This window comes from Pituophis catenifer, unplaced genomic scaffold, assembly GCF_029215685.1.
Source record: "Pituophis catenifer annectens isolate HBS135680 unplaced genomic scaffold, rPitCat1.0.hap2 SCAF_7, whole genome shotgun sequence".
In the NCBI taxonomy this organism is placed as follows: Eukaryota; Metazoa; Chordata; class Lepidosauria; order Squamata; family Colubridae; genus Pituophis; species Pituophis catenifer.
Genome location: NW_027256887.1, coordinates 45,152,698 through 45,167,666, shown reverse-complemented (window position 1 = coordinate 45,167,666; position 14,969 = coordinate 45,152,698). Strand labels below are relative to the sequence as shown.

The window sequence follows — 14,969 nt, the reverse complement described above, 5'->3', positions numbered from 1 at the left end:
ACTAGCTCCAGTAACATTGCTGGCTTTCTTCTTCAGAATTGCAGAAACAATCATGCCTGCAAGTTCTACAGTACATGGTGTTCATACGCAGTTGTAGGAGAGTGACTGGCGGAATAATAGAATATACTGTGTTCAGCTCCCTAAGGTTGCAGCAAATGGCCAGATTTCACACAGGAATGTTCCTAAGTGTTCATAGAAGACAGTGAAGGTGTTGATGTGTTTTAACAATAAAAATGGTATTTATTATAATACCCGTTGCTTCCCCGAAAATAAGACCCTGTCTTATATTTTTTTGAACCCTGAAATAAGCACTTGGCCTTATTGCCATGCGCTCAAAAGCCCGATTGGGCTTATTATCAGGGGATGTCATATTTTGGGGAAAACAGGGTAGGATTGGATGCCTATCCAGCTGCTCAAGTCTCCATTTGGAGGAAGATACAAAACAAAGCACCTAAAATGAGGAAAGGTAATTCCAATAGCACTCTAATCTTAAATGAATAAAAATTAATCCTGGCATTTTAAAGAGGAAATGAGAATATGATACATTTGTTTCTTGTAAACAAGATTATATTTTTAAATTAGAGATGGGTTTGTTTGTGACTCATCAGTAATTAGGAATCACAGACTATAGATAAATAATATTATGAAGAAATATGAGCTCAGGTTATTTATATATTTATATTTGTTTATTTACAGCCCAAGACTCAAGTCACAAAATTTAAAATTCAGAACACCCTTAATGCATACATATCTAGCAACACACACACACACACATATTTAGGGAAGAAACCTTGTAAAATAAACAATTCATCAAAGACACCAAACAATTTCTATAAACTAAGGCTATAAATAAAATTTGCTACTGTCTTTAAAACATCTGAATATTGATCATTTAATAAGAATACCTCAATCTTCTGACTATGAGTGGAGTTTATCAGATTTCAGATCTGGTATATTACTGATCACCTTGAAAGGATGTATGAAACAAACTCAACCTCTGTGTTTGAACAATATACACTGGATCTTCATATGGAAGTTTGGCATACTGACCAGCTGTCACCTAAGAGGGACAGCATCTATATGGACTATGAAGACCCTTCTATGTAGGGCATACAGCATCTTAAAGAAGTAATTAGTGAATATCCAAGGGTAGAATAAATTTTGTAAGAGAGATGAGAAAATTTGGCGCTGTCTACTGAATTTATCCAGAATACTTGTGAAATCTCATTTTCAAATTCCTAATTTTATGTTTGTTGAGTGTTTTCCAACATTCCACTTGTGATGCTGTGTTTGATTAACTTGGTTTTGGAGCATTTTTTTCCATTTAAGTGAGCAAATTACTGAATGAGAAATCTAAGCTACACAGGGTGCTATGATGCATAGTTAGCCTTGAGGGATGCTAAAAGCTAAAGAGTAAGGAAACAGTAATTAAAAGTGATTACAAGCTGACTTAGTAGTCTCAATTATGAATGCAAGTGTCCTTGACAGTCAGTGGGTTTTGGTTTTGATTATAACTTTACTTGCCATTTTAATAAACATGAGCCAGCATTCAAACTTTTAATATCCTGCTGCTTAAGTATATCCAAATAGCAATTAGGTTTTTTAAAACAACCGTTAACAAAATTAATTTGTGGAGCTCTGTCTTCACTTTAAAATTTGCAGCATTTTACCCAGCATGGATACGAGTGGTACGTAAGTGCATTTTAACTAAATGTTCCCGTATGTGTCAAAACTCACAGCCTTTTCATGTCATGTTAACTGATATTCAAAGTAAGTAGAAGAGAAAATCCCAGAATATATTTTATTTTTAGCTATGCCAGTCAAGGATACAGTGGTACATACAGCTCTTCGAGGAAGCGGAGTTTATGCAGAGAGTTCAAGGGCAGTTTAGAGATATTATTCATACTGAGGTCACTGTAAAGGAAAAATAAAAAAGACTGAAATATAACTGCAATGTTTAGCTGATAAATAATACATCTTAAGGAATATCTAAATAGCAACAAATACAAATATTTCTTGTCCCAGAGCTGATAGTATTAAGTTGTTTAACCTAGACAAACTCAATTATTTCTCTGGAATATCATGCAAGCAAGTAGCTTAAACATCACCATTGCCCTGGGGATGTCCAAGGAGCTCCTTTCATGTCCCTGGTATATGCCCACCAAAGTGGTACCTTTTTATCTATTTGCATTTGCATGCTTTTGAACTGCTAAATTGGCAGGAGCTGGGACAAATTGACGGGCTCTTCTCTCCGGTTTTGAACTGCTGAGCTGTCAACCTCTCAATGGTCTTCTGACTTAGCATTCTAACCAGGTGAGCCATCGCAGCGCCCTATCTTAAGTGATTAACATGGAAGACTGATTTTTCATCATTTTTTTTTATTGAAAAGTTTTACAAAAAGTTTACATATTCCCCCCCCCCTTCCCTACCTCAACCTCCCCCCTCCCCCCTCCTCTTCCCAGAACAAATTACAGGGTATAACCTTCAACAATCATAATCAATCCTAGTCTAAATAATTATGACATTCCACATCTCTTGTTCCCTCAATTCCCTAATTACCCGCCTAGCTTTATTACTTAAAGACACACCAAATATCTATATAATCATTCATAACCTATCTGCAATTTCTTATTCCGGTATTTATTTTGAATATAATCTATCAATCTTCTCCAGTCTCTTAAATATCTTTCATTTGAATGATCCTTCAAGTACGCCGAAATTTTTGCCATTTCCGCTAGGTTTGTAACTTTCATTGTCCACTCTTGGATTGTAGGTAAATCTTGCTTCTTCCAATATTGTGCCACCAACAGTCTTGCTGCAGTTATTAAGTTCAAAATCAATTTAGTCTCTATAACTGTACAATCCGTAACTATACCCAGCAGAAACAGCTGTGGTGTAAATTTCAACCTCTTTTTAAGAATATTTTGTAAAATCCACCAAATTTTAATCCAAAACGCTTTAACCTTTTTACATGTCCACCAAATGTGAAAATAAGTGGCATCCTCACAATTACATCTCCAACATTTTGGTTGTACATTCGGATACATATGAGATAACTTTTTTGGGTCTAGATGCCATCTATAAAACATTTTATAAAAGTTCTCCCTTAAATTTTGCGCTTTGGTAAATTTCACATTTGTTACCCATATTTTTTCCTACATTTCCATCATTATTGGCTGTTCAAAATTCTGCGCCCATTTTATCATACAGTCCTTAACTAACTCTGTTTCCGAGTCCATCTCTATCAATATATTATACAATCTTTTTATGTGCATTGGGCTTTGGTCTCTAATTTGGTTAATTAAATTTTCATCACTTTGTATAACACCAGTTTTCTGGTCTTTTCTCCATCTGGCTTGTAATTGTATATATTGAAACCAAGTTTGAGTTATTTTCTCCTCTTTCAACACATTCACAGGTTTTAATTTTAATATACCTCCCTCCATAATAAGAATATCTTTATATGTAATTACATCCTGTCTACTTTCTATACTCGTATTCTCTATTGCGTGCCTGGGTGCTGTCCATATAGGTATCTTTTCATTTAACTTATATTGATATTTCTTCCAGACACGCAATAAAGCATTTCTCAATATATGACTCTTAAATGCTCTATCCACCCTTTTTTCATACACTAAATAAGCATGCCAACCATAGACCAGGTCATGCCCTTCAATATTCAATATCCTTCCATTTGTTAGATTAATCCAATCACTAATTGCTGATAAAACAGCTGCTTCATAGTACAATTTTAAATTTGGCATTTTCAATCCTCCTCTTTCTCGTATGTCCTGCATTATTTTCAGTTTTATCCTTGGTTTCTTACCTTGCCATATGAACTTATTAATATCTTTCTGCCATTCTTCCAGGTTGGCATCCTTTTTCAGTATTGGTATCATTTGAAAGAGGAATAAAAACCTAGGTAAAACATTCATTTTTATAACTGCTATTCTACCCAACAAGGACAGTTGTAATTTTTTCCATTTATCCATTTCAGCTTGTATTTTATGCCATATCAGTTCATAATTACGCTTATACAATTTACCATTAGAAGATGCAATATAAACTCCTAAATACTTAACTTTTTTAACTATTTCACACCCCATTACCCTTTGTAACTCCTCTTTTTGATTTGTTGTCATATTTTTAACTATCATCTTTGTTTTTCCAATGTTTATCTTAAACCCAGATACTTGACCATACTGTTTTATTATATCCATCAAAACCTTTGCTGATTCCACTGGATAAGTTAAGGTCATAACCAAATCATCTGCAAATGCCCGTACCTTATATTCATAGTCTCTAACTTTAATTCCCTTTATCTCATCTATATTATGTATTTTGTTTAACAACAATTCCAAAGTTAATATAAATAATAATGGCGATAAGGGATATCCCTGCCTCGTATCTTTTTCAATTTTAAAAGTTTCTGTCAAACTGCCATTAATAATTATCTGAGCTGTCTGTTCCTGATATATTGCTTTTATGGACTGCATAAAGCAATTCCCAAATTGCATCCTATTAACCACTCTCAGATTTTTCATCATATTAAAGTATTTATTATATCTACATTTTTAAGATAAAGTGAATTTCACTTTCACTGTACTATAACTACATATTTTGCTTTACCTTACTATTCCAATCTGTAAAAATAGTTCTTTGAGATATACCACACTTGCCATAGTGGTGAATATCTGTAGCTCAGGTGTAGGATGAGGGTGAAAGTTCATTCTTCAAACTACAGAGGATTTCTGTAAACCATAAACCCTAAACTCCACTGAAGATGTTACCTAGCCTGGTAACAAAACATTTGGAAACAACCCACAAGCTCATAGAATAAACCTTCATCTTTATATATCACACTTCCTGGTGGGATGTCATAGAAAACCAATAACTTTTTCTAGGTTTCTCAGCTTTACTTGTATGTAATATCTTGTTTAATTGGTTTATTAAGAAATTACTGGTTTTCCTACTGTATTTTAAGAAACAATATAACGTAATGATTAAGTAGATTTTGCCCATTTAGGGCAAAAATCCATTGCCACGCAACTGAAGAAGCTTCTTGGATGAAAAGCAAAACATTTTCATAGAAACAAGAAAGTCCAGTTGGCTTTTTAAAAAAGCCCTTTGGGACAATCATGACCTGGATGATTGAGAATCTCCATAGACACGATGGGCACACAATGTTGCAAAATTTACCCTGTACCCTCAATGATACCATAAGCATTGATTGAGGGTCCTAGCTCAACAAAGGCCCAATCGATCCACCATTTTATCTCACATGTTCTCTCCTTGATAAAGTAAATGTTAAATTTATTGGTATAAATAAGCAATATCTTCAGCAAGGTTTGTTACTGCAGCCCCTATTTTAATCCTTTTATAACCATCATTGCATCATCTTAATAATCAGAGCATCTCTGGAGTGATGCTTTATGGGAATAATAGTTATATTGTGAGCTGATGAAAACAATGGATGTACTAAGCTTTTTTCCCCCTTCTTTTCCTTTCTTTCTTTCTTTTCTTTCTTTCTTTCTTTTTTGATGCCACTGATTTCATTAAAATAATTTAATTATTTTAATGAATGAAGAAAAGAAATCCAGGTAGAATTTGGCAGCTGGATTAATTATTTACATAACAATTATCTGCTTGTTTCTTATGTGGCTTATCCCTGTACCAATTTAGAGGCACTTCAGATGGTTTACAGAAATTAAAACATACTAAAAACAATAAGAATTAACAATAATAAATTACAATGCAATGCAATATAATTACAGTCATGATATGGCAGTAGTTATGGTTCATCCAGTGTTGGTAGTGAAATATTCCAATCAGTAAACAATGTTCTATGTCTTAATTAAATCTTGTCTAGACTGTAGTGTGCTGTCCATAAAAGCATCTGGATTTTCCTTTCATACAAAATGCAACAGCTGGGCTACAGACTGGTTTAGAATGTCATGATCATATGATACTGAAAGAACTATATGATTACTGATTATTTTCTAAGCTTATTTCAAGATTATGGTAATTTTTAGAGCTCTTGTTGATATGAGGATGGTAACCTCTGCTGCTAACAACATACACACAAAAGATATTTTGGTTTACAGCCCTGTGTCAAAATGTCGAGAGATACCATTTTAATTTCACACTTGAAAAATTATTTTAACATTTACATACATTATTACCATGTTGTTTATTGAATGAGTGTTTTCTAATTCTGTATGCAAGCTTAGAATAAATATATCAGATATTTTAAATATAATATATACGTTTTTAAAAACTCCAGAGTTTATTATAGTATTTTTGGGCTGGGAAGGAAATAATCTAAAATGTACTGCTTAACAAGAACTTTCATGTTACAGAAAAATAAAATAGACACCTAAAAGAAAGTTGAATATAATGGAGTATCCTTGAAAAGGACATTATTGGTTAACTACTATATAAAATGAGGTAATTGTTCCAAAGGTAACGCTGAATCAATTAGGAAAATATTAGGACACTTTATTTTTGGTGATGAAATTCTAAAGATTAGTTTTGTATTTGGGCTTCAAGGCTTGGCAGGTTTGAATTTTATTAGTCATGATAACCTATTAGATTGAAAATTACATTCTGGAATTTCATATAGCAGTATTGTGTCCTCCCTATATTTCATCATTAGAAGAAAGCACTAGCAACATTAGTTGGATGCAACATTGGGATAACATTGTTACCTACTGACAATAGGAGTTCTATTGCTCATTGTCATCAGAATTAAATACAATCTGTGGCTGCTGGATCAGTACATAAAATACACTGTTGAATGAGGGCAATAAACATAGAATAAATCTAGACAAAATGGAAGTCCTCGTGATGTGTAGTTTTCAGAAGTAGGCAACCTAATCTAAAAAATGCTGCATGCTTCCCAAAATATGAGATTCATAGCTCAAAGCCAAGGTGGCTTCAAAAGCACAAACTGCCTTTGTTCAGGTACTAAATACATTGGCTATGTATTAACTAACCAAACTAATGCATTGACTATGGCACCTCCTGGATTGTTATGCCTAATATGACCAGGAATAGAAAGAAATCAAAGGACTTAATATAGTGAGCAATAAATTATCAAGAAAACAAAAGAAAATTCAGGTGTCAGACTTACATTGTATTTGGTCAATAGCCTGTGGGGCATAAATCATGAATGGTCACACAATTTAGTTTTGAGAAAAATATGCAAACTAATTTTACATTCAGTGTTTCTAATTTTTCAAATAAAGACTATATGATTGTTTAGTTGTAGTCCCACAGGTTGTAGGGTCTGTCACAAGTGTATGTGCTGGCATTGTTTCTGCAGGCAATTTAAGAACCCTTCATGTCACTACTCAACCCTTCCAAAAACTATTTTTATACCTCTTTCCGTTTTCCACAAAGGTTACTTATAAGTAATCCTCATCTTACGACCACAATTGAGCCCAAAATTTATGTTGCTAAGTAAGACTGTAGTTATGTGAAATTTGCCTCATTTTACAATCTTTCTTGTCATAGTTGTTAAGTGAATCACTGCAGTTATTTAAGTTAGTAACATGATTGTTAAGTGAATCTGGCTTACCCATTGACTTTGCTTGTCAAGAAGTCACAAAAAGTGATCACTGGGACATTGCAATCATCAGTTACCTAGCATCTGAATTTTGATCAAATGATCATGGGGATGCTGCAATGATCATAGGTATGAAAAACTGTCCTAAGTCACTTTTTTAGTGCCATTGTAACTTTGAACGGTCACTAAATGAACTGTTGTAAGTAGAGGACTACCTGTAATTATACATAATCTAAGCAGTTTTCAGCTATAAACTGATAGATTCAAAGTCTAGTTTATAACCAGGCATAAAAAAAGTCATAGTGCCAAGGCACTGTTGCTGTACAGCTGAAAACTAGGAAAAATTTTTTAGTAAACCAGAAACATAGAAGTTCAAAGAAGGAAGAAAGGAAGTTCAAAGAAGGGTTAGATTTAGCCTCATTTTCCATTCAAATGCTCATTATTCTATGAACTAAAAAAATGCAACAATCCCAGTTTTAAGGACAGCTTTTGTGAAAGTATAAAAGAACATTGCCCAAACAATTTCAGGATGTTAACTTCTGAAAAACGTTATACACTGATTAGCCATAAAGAGAAATAAATGAAGTTTTCCAAAAAGGCAAAGGAACATGTAGTCAGTGACTTAAACCTCAGATACAGAATAGAGAATAGGACAATATTAAAAAAAAGTTTTACTTTATTAACTAGATCTAGTAGAAAAAGGTATGAAACAAGAATGTATATATTGTTGCTACTTTACATAGCAAATATATTATATGAAAAGCAGAAATGGAAGAAAAGACAGGCAGAATTAAATTGGAAAGTCAAACACTAACAATTTAAGATATTACCATAAAATCACTTTATACCTGGAAATAAAAAAATGATTTTAAATAATTCAATATAAAAGTAGAAAGAAAAAGTGAAAAATCTAGATTAGATTTACAAAATAATTTATAGTTGATGGCTAAGAATGAAGGTAGTAGCAATATTTTCTTGGCTATTGAACAGATTAAGATAGTGAGTTCCAGGATAAATAATGAAGAGAGTAACTTACCAAAGGACCGAATGTGGTGTTAATGTGCTCTACTGGAAGCATAGAGATTCTAGCCAGTCCCTCTCTTCAAAACTCCCTAGGACCGTGACGGCGAACCTATGGCACGGGTGCCACAGGTGGCACGCAGAGCCATATCTCTGGGCACATGAGCGTTGCCCTAGCTCAGCTCCAGCGCGCATGTGCGCACCAGCCAGCTGATTTTTGGGCCTTCCAGGCCCACTGGAAGTCAGGAAATGGGCCGTTTCCGGCTTCCGGAGGGCCTCGGGGGGGGGGGGGGGGAAGGCTGTTTTCACCCTCCACCCTCCTCTGGAGTCTTGGGAGGGCAAATAATGGGCCTATTGGGCCCACCGTTAACCTTTTTGCCATCATGTGCCAAAAGCGGGGGTAGCGCAGGGGGTCGCGTGCACATGCGCAGGGGTGCAGGATGTCATTGAATTATGGGTGTGGGCACACGCGCACGCAACTCCCCCACGCTCCCCACGTGTTTGGCACGTGATGGCAAAAAGGTTAGCCCTCACTGCCCTAGGAAGATCTCATCCATGTCCCAGCTTACCTTTGCTATTTACTAATCAGATTTTTTCTCATTGCAATTATTGAAAATGCTGCGAAACTCAAAATAATAAGCATAACAATCAAATAAAAAAACCCCATTTTTTTCTGGAATGCAGATAATTGTTGGAGCCAGGTGGATCCCCAACAAGAGGCTATTTCAGAGGACATTGCTCAAAATGACAAACAATGCTTTTAAGCTTTGCCCTCCCCCACCAACCTCCCCAAAATGAGAGACAACTAGGTGCTTTTTCCAGCATGATCAAAGTTATTGGGCCAGCTCTCTTGAGGAGATTTAGTCCTGCAGGTAACCCAGCACTAGGCTGTAAAGGGCTACATAGGCTAAAACTACAGGTAGTCCTCTCTTAATGACTAACAAGCAAAGTCAATGGGGAACCAGCAAGGAAGCTTGTAAGTTGTGGTCACGTGATGTCCCTCTTAATGATCATAGTGATTCACTTAATGACTGGCAAAAAAGGTTGTAAAATCAAGTGTGGTCATATGATGCCTCGCTTAACAATCATATTACTTAACAATTACTTAATTTTCTGGTTCCAATTTAAATAAATTTGTAGCAGTTTAAATTGCATCCAAAAGCTAATAAGACGCCAGGCATAACATGTATCTATTGGTCCATTTATTGGACCAATAGATACATAGTTTGTTTTCCATTGAGACTGAAGGTATTAATTAAGATTCAGAGAGTACAATTCTTCTAGCCTTCAGTCAACACAGTGGTCACTACAATTTTCATAAGAAAAATAAATCCAATAAAAGGACGCATAACTGACATGCCCTCTGATCACAAGTTTTTATTGCAATCTTGTCAAATAAACTGAATTTTTTTCCATCTCTTTAAATAATTTATTTGGGATCACCTGATAAATAGATTCTGAAAGCTATCTGAATGGGTTAAAATGTAATAACAATTTACTTTACTGGTGAAAATTAATATCTTTTATAACATTAACTTATTTGCCTTGTTAAAACATGCTGTTCAAAATTATTTTGCATGTACCTCTAACTTTCTTATTTATATTTACTTTCTTCATTTTTTTTTTTTAATTTATATGCCACCCTTCTCCGGAGACTTAGGGCGGCTTACAATGCGTTAAGCAATATAATTAAATATATTCATATTTAAATTCTTAAAATACATGGCATTTAAAATAATGCATTCAGAACAATGGATAGGCAATTATAGTTTTGTTTCCAATAAAATATTAAAAGAAAATATGTAGAATGATGCTTCTGTTTTAATATTTCAAGTTTAATATAATTATTGTATATTCCATATTCAAAGATATCAGCATGAAGTTATTTTCTTTAATCCACCATTAACTTTATTAAGAAAAAGAAGGGAAAAAACCTTCAGCATTGGAAAAAAAAATGTTTACTCTTGGCTGTCCCAATCATGCCAATACATTAATCCTGCTAGCCGGAGAAACCTTGGTTGTTGATTTAAATCTAATGAGTTAAATGAATTTCCAAGACAGTCTGCTAAGTTGTCTGGACTATAAACAAACAATACAGTTTAATTTTATTTATATCAGAAACATTTGTACTGAATTCACAGTGAAGTTTCAGAAAACAAAACTTAATGCATAATTTGATTATATTTATATTGCTTTGGTATAAAACATTAAACAAAAAGCCTATGACTATATCTAGTAAACACAAATATTAAAGAAATACTGATAGTTAATAATATAAGAAATGAAACTATAGACAGCACTTGGGTAGAATGCAAAATTAAACTAATAAGTAAGCTGATATGAAGCTCAAATCATTTTCAGTCTTTGAAAGATCTGAACATCAGTGTGACGAGGCTAACTTACTTTATGTAAATCATAGCTCAGTGATTATGTAATTGTTGCATTTGTGGTATTTTCTTCCCCAATGCCACCACTTCTCTTATTCATCAAGAGCATTTGAAATGATGAGTGAAAAGATAGTTAGACCATGGAAATGTTATGCGAATGGTGGATTTAGATATGATCCTGCAGAGGCCCCAGAGTCAAGCACCTAATTCTGTAATGTTCCATGGGGGAAACACAGACTGCAGATTTGCTTATCAAGTTCATCAGCTACTCTGAGTGAGTCATTACTCTTCTGTTTTTCTATTATACATTAAGTTTGCAAATTCCCTTACAGGTTATTAATGAATGAGGATTAACTCAGTATTAGTATTTTTAATCTGTGATACATATCCAATGCAATAACACAATAGTGATGATGGTGATATTGATAATGTATTATATTTATAAATAAAACTTAATAAAACAAAACAAATTTTATTATTGTTATAGTAATTCAGATATAATAAAAACAAGAACTAAGATACTAAAATGTAATCTGCAATAAGGCTGCACAACTAATGATGCTTTTTATAGTACAATATATCCATTATACCTAAAAACTATTGGTAGCATAAAAATAAATAATTATTGTTGTTCATTAATAGCTCATGCTTTTGGGAGTAAAATACCTTTCCAACAACGTCATATAATTTTTTAAAGTATTACTGGGCGGTCTTTAGCTAAGGAGTTTGCTTTAGTGGAAAGGCATAAACTGAAAAATACATTTTAACATGTGGCTGCCTGGTGGTGAAAAAGGTTTGCATGTCTTTTTCACTTTTGGAAAAATCTTTTATAGTCACTAAATTGGCTGACTAAAATGAGATCACAAGCCAAGAAAAAACAGTGTAAGATAATGTTGTGATGTTTTAGATCTTCATGTATAATAAAAATCAGAACTCTCAAGATTTAAAATTTATGGATAGACAATTGTCTCCACTTGTCCCCATGATATGATTGGGAAGTACAGCAAGAACTACAGGGATAGGGACTTACATAATATGGCTATGGAAATTATATATGTGGATGGGACATTGGGACTGGATCTTTGGAATTATTTTTCCTTGTGGTTATATTTTAGACTTAAGCTTTTTGTATGTTTCCATTCAGAGCTATGAGAAAAAATTCAATGTGGCACATTTTTAAAAATAAGAATGTGTGTATGTTCAAGACTGAATGCCACAAAATGTTTATTTCTCATTTAACTTTTATTTTTCTTATAGTTTCTGTCTCTATCTTAAAAGGGAAGAGTGACATTTAAATGTACTTTGTTTTATAAAAGCTTTGTTTCCATTTAATCCAATACATCCATCTATCTTTTATTCATCTGTCCATCCTTCTATTTTCGACAATGAAACCACAGCAGAGGTGTTAGATTTCTATAAATATAAACTTCTCCAGCTTAAGGAGGTGGCAAATTTAATTAGAGCCCCTCTGAGTGAGATGGGTGGTTAAGAAATATGATAAATCAATCGATCAATCAATCAATTTGCCAAGAGCAGAGAATAAAGAAGTCTGGGAATGCTTCTGGCAAAGAAATCCAGTTAAGCGAATATTATAGCTTATATTATGCGTAGTTTAAGATGAAGTATTTTTACTTAATTGGAAGTTGGATTTTACCATTGCAGATAAAATCGGATTGGGACTTCACTTAATATTCCCTGTATTTTATAGTATATAGTGAAAGGTGTAATCTATTATTTTATTTCCATATTATTATTATTATTGCCTCCTTGGATATTTGGGAAGCACAGTAGTTTTCAGATAATGAAATAAACCGACTACTTTTATTGGATTCAATGTGGTCCAATCTTTGTTCCATGTATTATGGCTGAAAACAACGTAGTTTAATGTCCATGGCCATCAGTCATCTAGGTCATGGTTGTCCCAAAGGTGCTTTTTCAAAAGGCAACTAGTTTTTGTTTTTCCTTGAAGACATTTCACTTCCCATCCCAGAAGCTTCTTCAGTTCAGAACTAAAGAAGCTTCTTGGATGAGAAGGGAAACATTTTCAAAAGTCCACTGGCTTTTTGAAAAAACATATTTGGGACAATATAGTTTAATCAGAAAAGTGATACATAGATTAGTAGAAAGTTGGTTTGTTTTACACTTACGATAGTACAATCTTATTATGGTTGTCATATGTTTTTGTTTTTTTAATCTTTGCTAAGTTTGTGAGGGTTCTGAAAGCATGCAGGATTGGTAGAGGTAAAAAGAAGAAATTTAGTCTTGCAAATGGTTAGAGAAGAGAGAGCTATAGATTTGTGGGAGAAGAAGAACCTGTGTAGAAAAGAGATTCTTTATTTGAACCTAACTGTTTTTTGATCACCCATTATTAAATACAAGAATGGACCCATAAACGATGATGGAAACTTCAGTTTGATTTTGGCTGCAAAATTAGTTCTAAAATGAAGAATGCCCTCTCCACATCTGTTTTGTTCTTCTTTTAAACTGGATCACAGATTAGGCTATGGCAGTGCATTGTTCCAAGGTATAATGAAGAATATGTGGGTAAGGATCTATGTGTGTTATATGCAATGAAACTAGATCAGGCTGACAAAATAATTGCTGGGCTCATATATAATGCTAAGTCAGGATTGTTTTTTTCTTCAAAGTTGCTGAATAAATAAAAAACAAACAGGGTGAATCTTAGAGATAGTCTTGATTTTTCTGGCTATCTCCTAATTGGTTTCAAATTCTCATTTGTTGTAAAACAACAACACCCTTTTCCCCTCTAGGTATGAACTATTACTAAGTCAAAAACAAATAAAATATGGCTTAGCATTATTTATAAACAAGGGAAGTAATATCAGTTAACTATAAACAAAGGTGACCAGTTTAATCACATCATGTTGAATCCCATTGTATAAACATGGGTGAATATCCCACATGTGCTCTTAAGTGTAAAGTGAATGGGAAACCATCATATTTCTTAACATTTATCTGTAAAGAGAAAAATGGTTTTTATATTACCTGGTATCCCCAAATATAACAGAAACAAACCTTCTAGCTAATGTCTATGAACTTTTTACTTCCTGTTGATAAACAGATATCTCATAATAACTAACAAAACAAACCCAAGAACATATAAAACTGCTTAAATTGGGGTAGCATTTTACATGCTATATAAAATCTCACAAACCTTCAGAAACTGTGTGTCCTATTAATATAAATCAGAAGTCAGTGTGCTATGATTGTAGCCTACAAACTCTCACTATTAATTTAAATGCTGGATATATTCCTAACACACATCCCAGTTTAGTACTATAAATGAGACAGCCACAAATGTTCACATATGCCATGCTAGGAATGGTGACAAAAAAGGCAGATAATTAAACAATCCTTATTAGTGATCTTGTATTCATAACACAGAAACATAGCACTTGACCATAGATGATACTGTGACTTATTTTAGACATCATGGGAAATTATTACATGTGCTAGTTGCAATTTAGAACCAACATTATTTTTTATGGTTTCAGACATATTAAATGCTGAAGTATCATTTACAGTTGATTTTATTTTCTATTGTCTCAACAATTGCATAAATATATTCATTTTCCTATTGCATAAACCTTTATAAACAGAATAATTCAGCAGCTCCAAATATGATCTGAAGGACTATGTAGATATGTTAATTAACATTTGGAAATGTCTGTAGTTAGGACAAATCAAGGTGTACATTAATAAGTGAGTGGTCTCAAATACAGAATATTGGTACAATTGAGGAATACTCTTCTCAGCAAATGAAAAGTTCTTAAACATACGTGCATATAAGGCATCAGTAGATTAATAACTAAAGTGGCATAGCCTCACCTATTTCTAGCATTTTACATTTTGTTTATAGTACATTTAGTAATAGCACTTAGACATATATCGCTTTACAGCCCTCTCTAAGTGGTTTACAGAGTCAGCCTGGTTGCCCCCAACAATCTGGGTCCTCATTTTACCGACATCGAAAG

The 14,969-nt window shown here is 33.6% G+C and overlaps 1 protein-coding gene across 2 annotated transcripts in view; it reads right to left on the bottom strand.

Annotated features, from left to right (window-relative positions):
* The window catches only part of LGR5 (leucine rich repeat containing G protein-coupled receptor 5), a 67,590-nt gene that overhangs the window by 48,001 nt on the left and 4,620 nt on the right, over positions 1 to 14,969 (bottom strand). Inside the window, exons 2-3 of one of the 2 annotated variants that reach the window (XM_070947169.1) lie at positions 3,827 to 3,918; positions 1,843 to 1,914 (exon numbers count right to left, since the gene is read on the bottom strand). In XM_070947169.1, the coding sequence (XP_070803270.1) occupies positions 1,843 to 1,914; positions 3,827 to 3,834 (80 nt within the window). In that variant the 5' untranslated portion in view covers positions 3,835 to 3,918. The remainder of the gene's footprint in view (positions 1 to 1,842; positions 1,915 to 3,826; positions 3,919 to 14,969) is intronic. The other variant, XM_070947168.1, reaches the window with a different exon arrangement.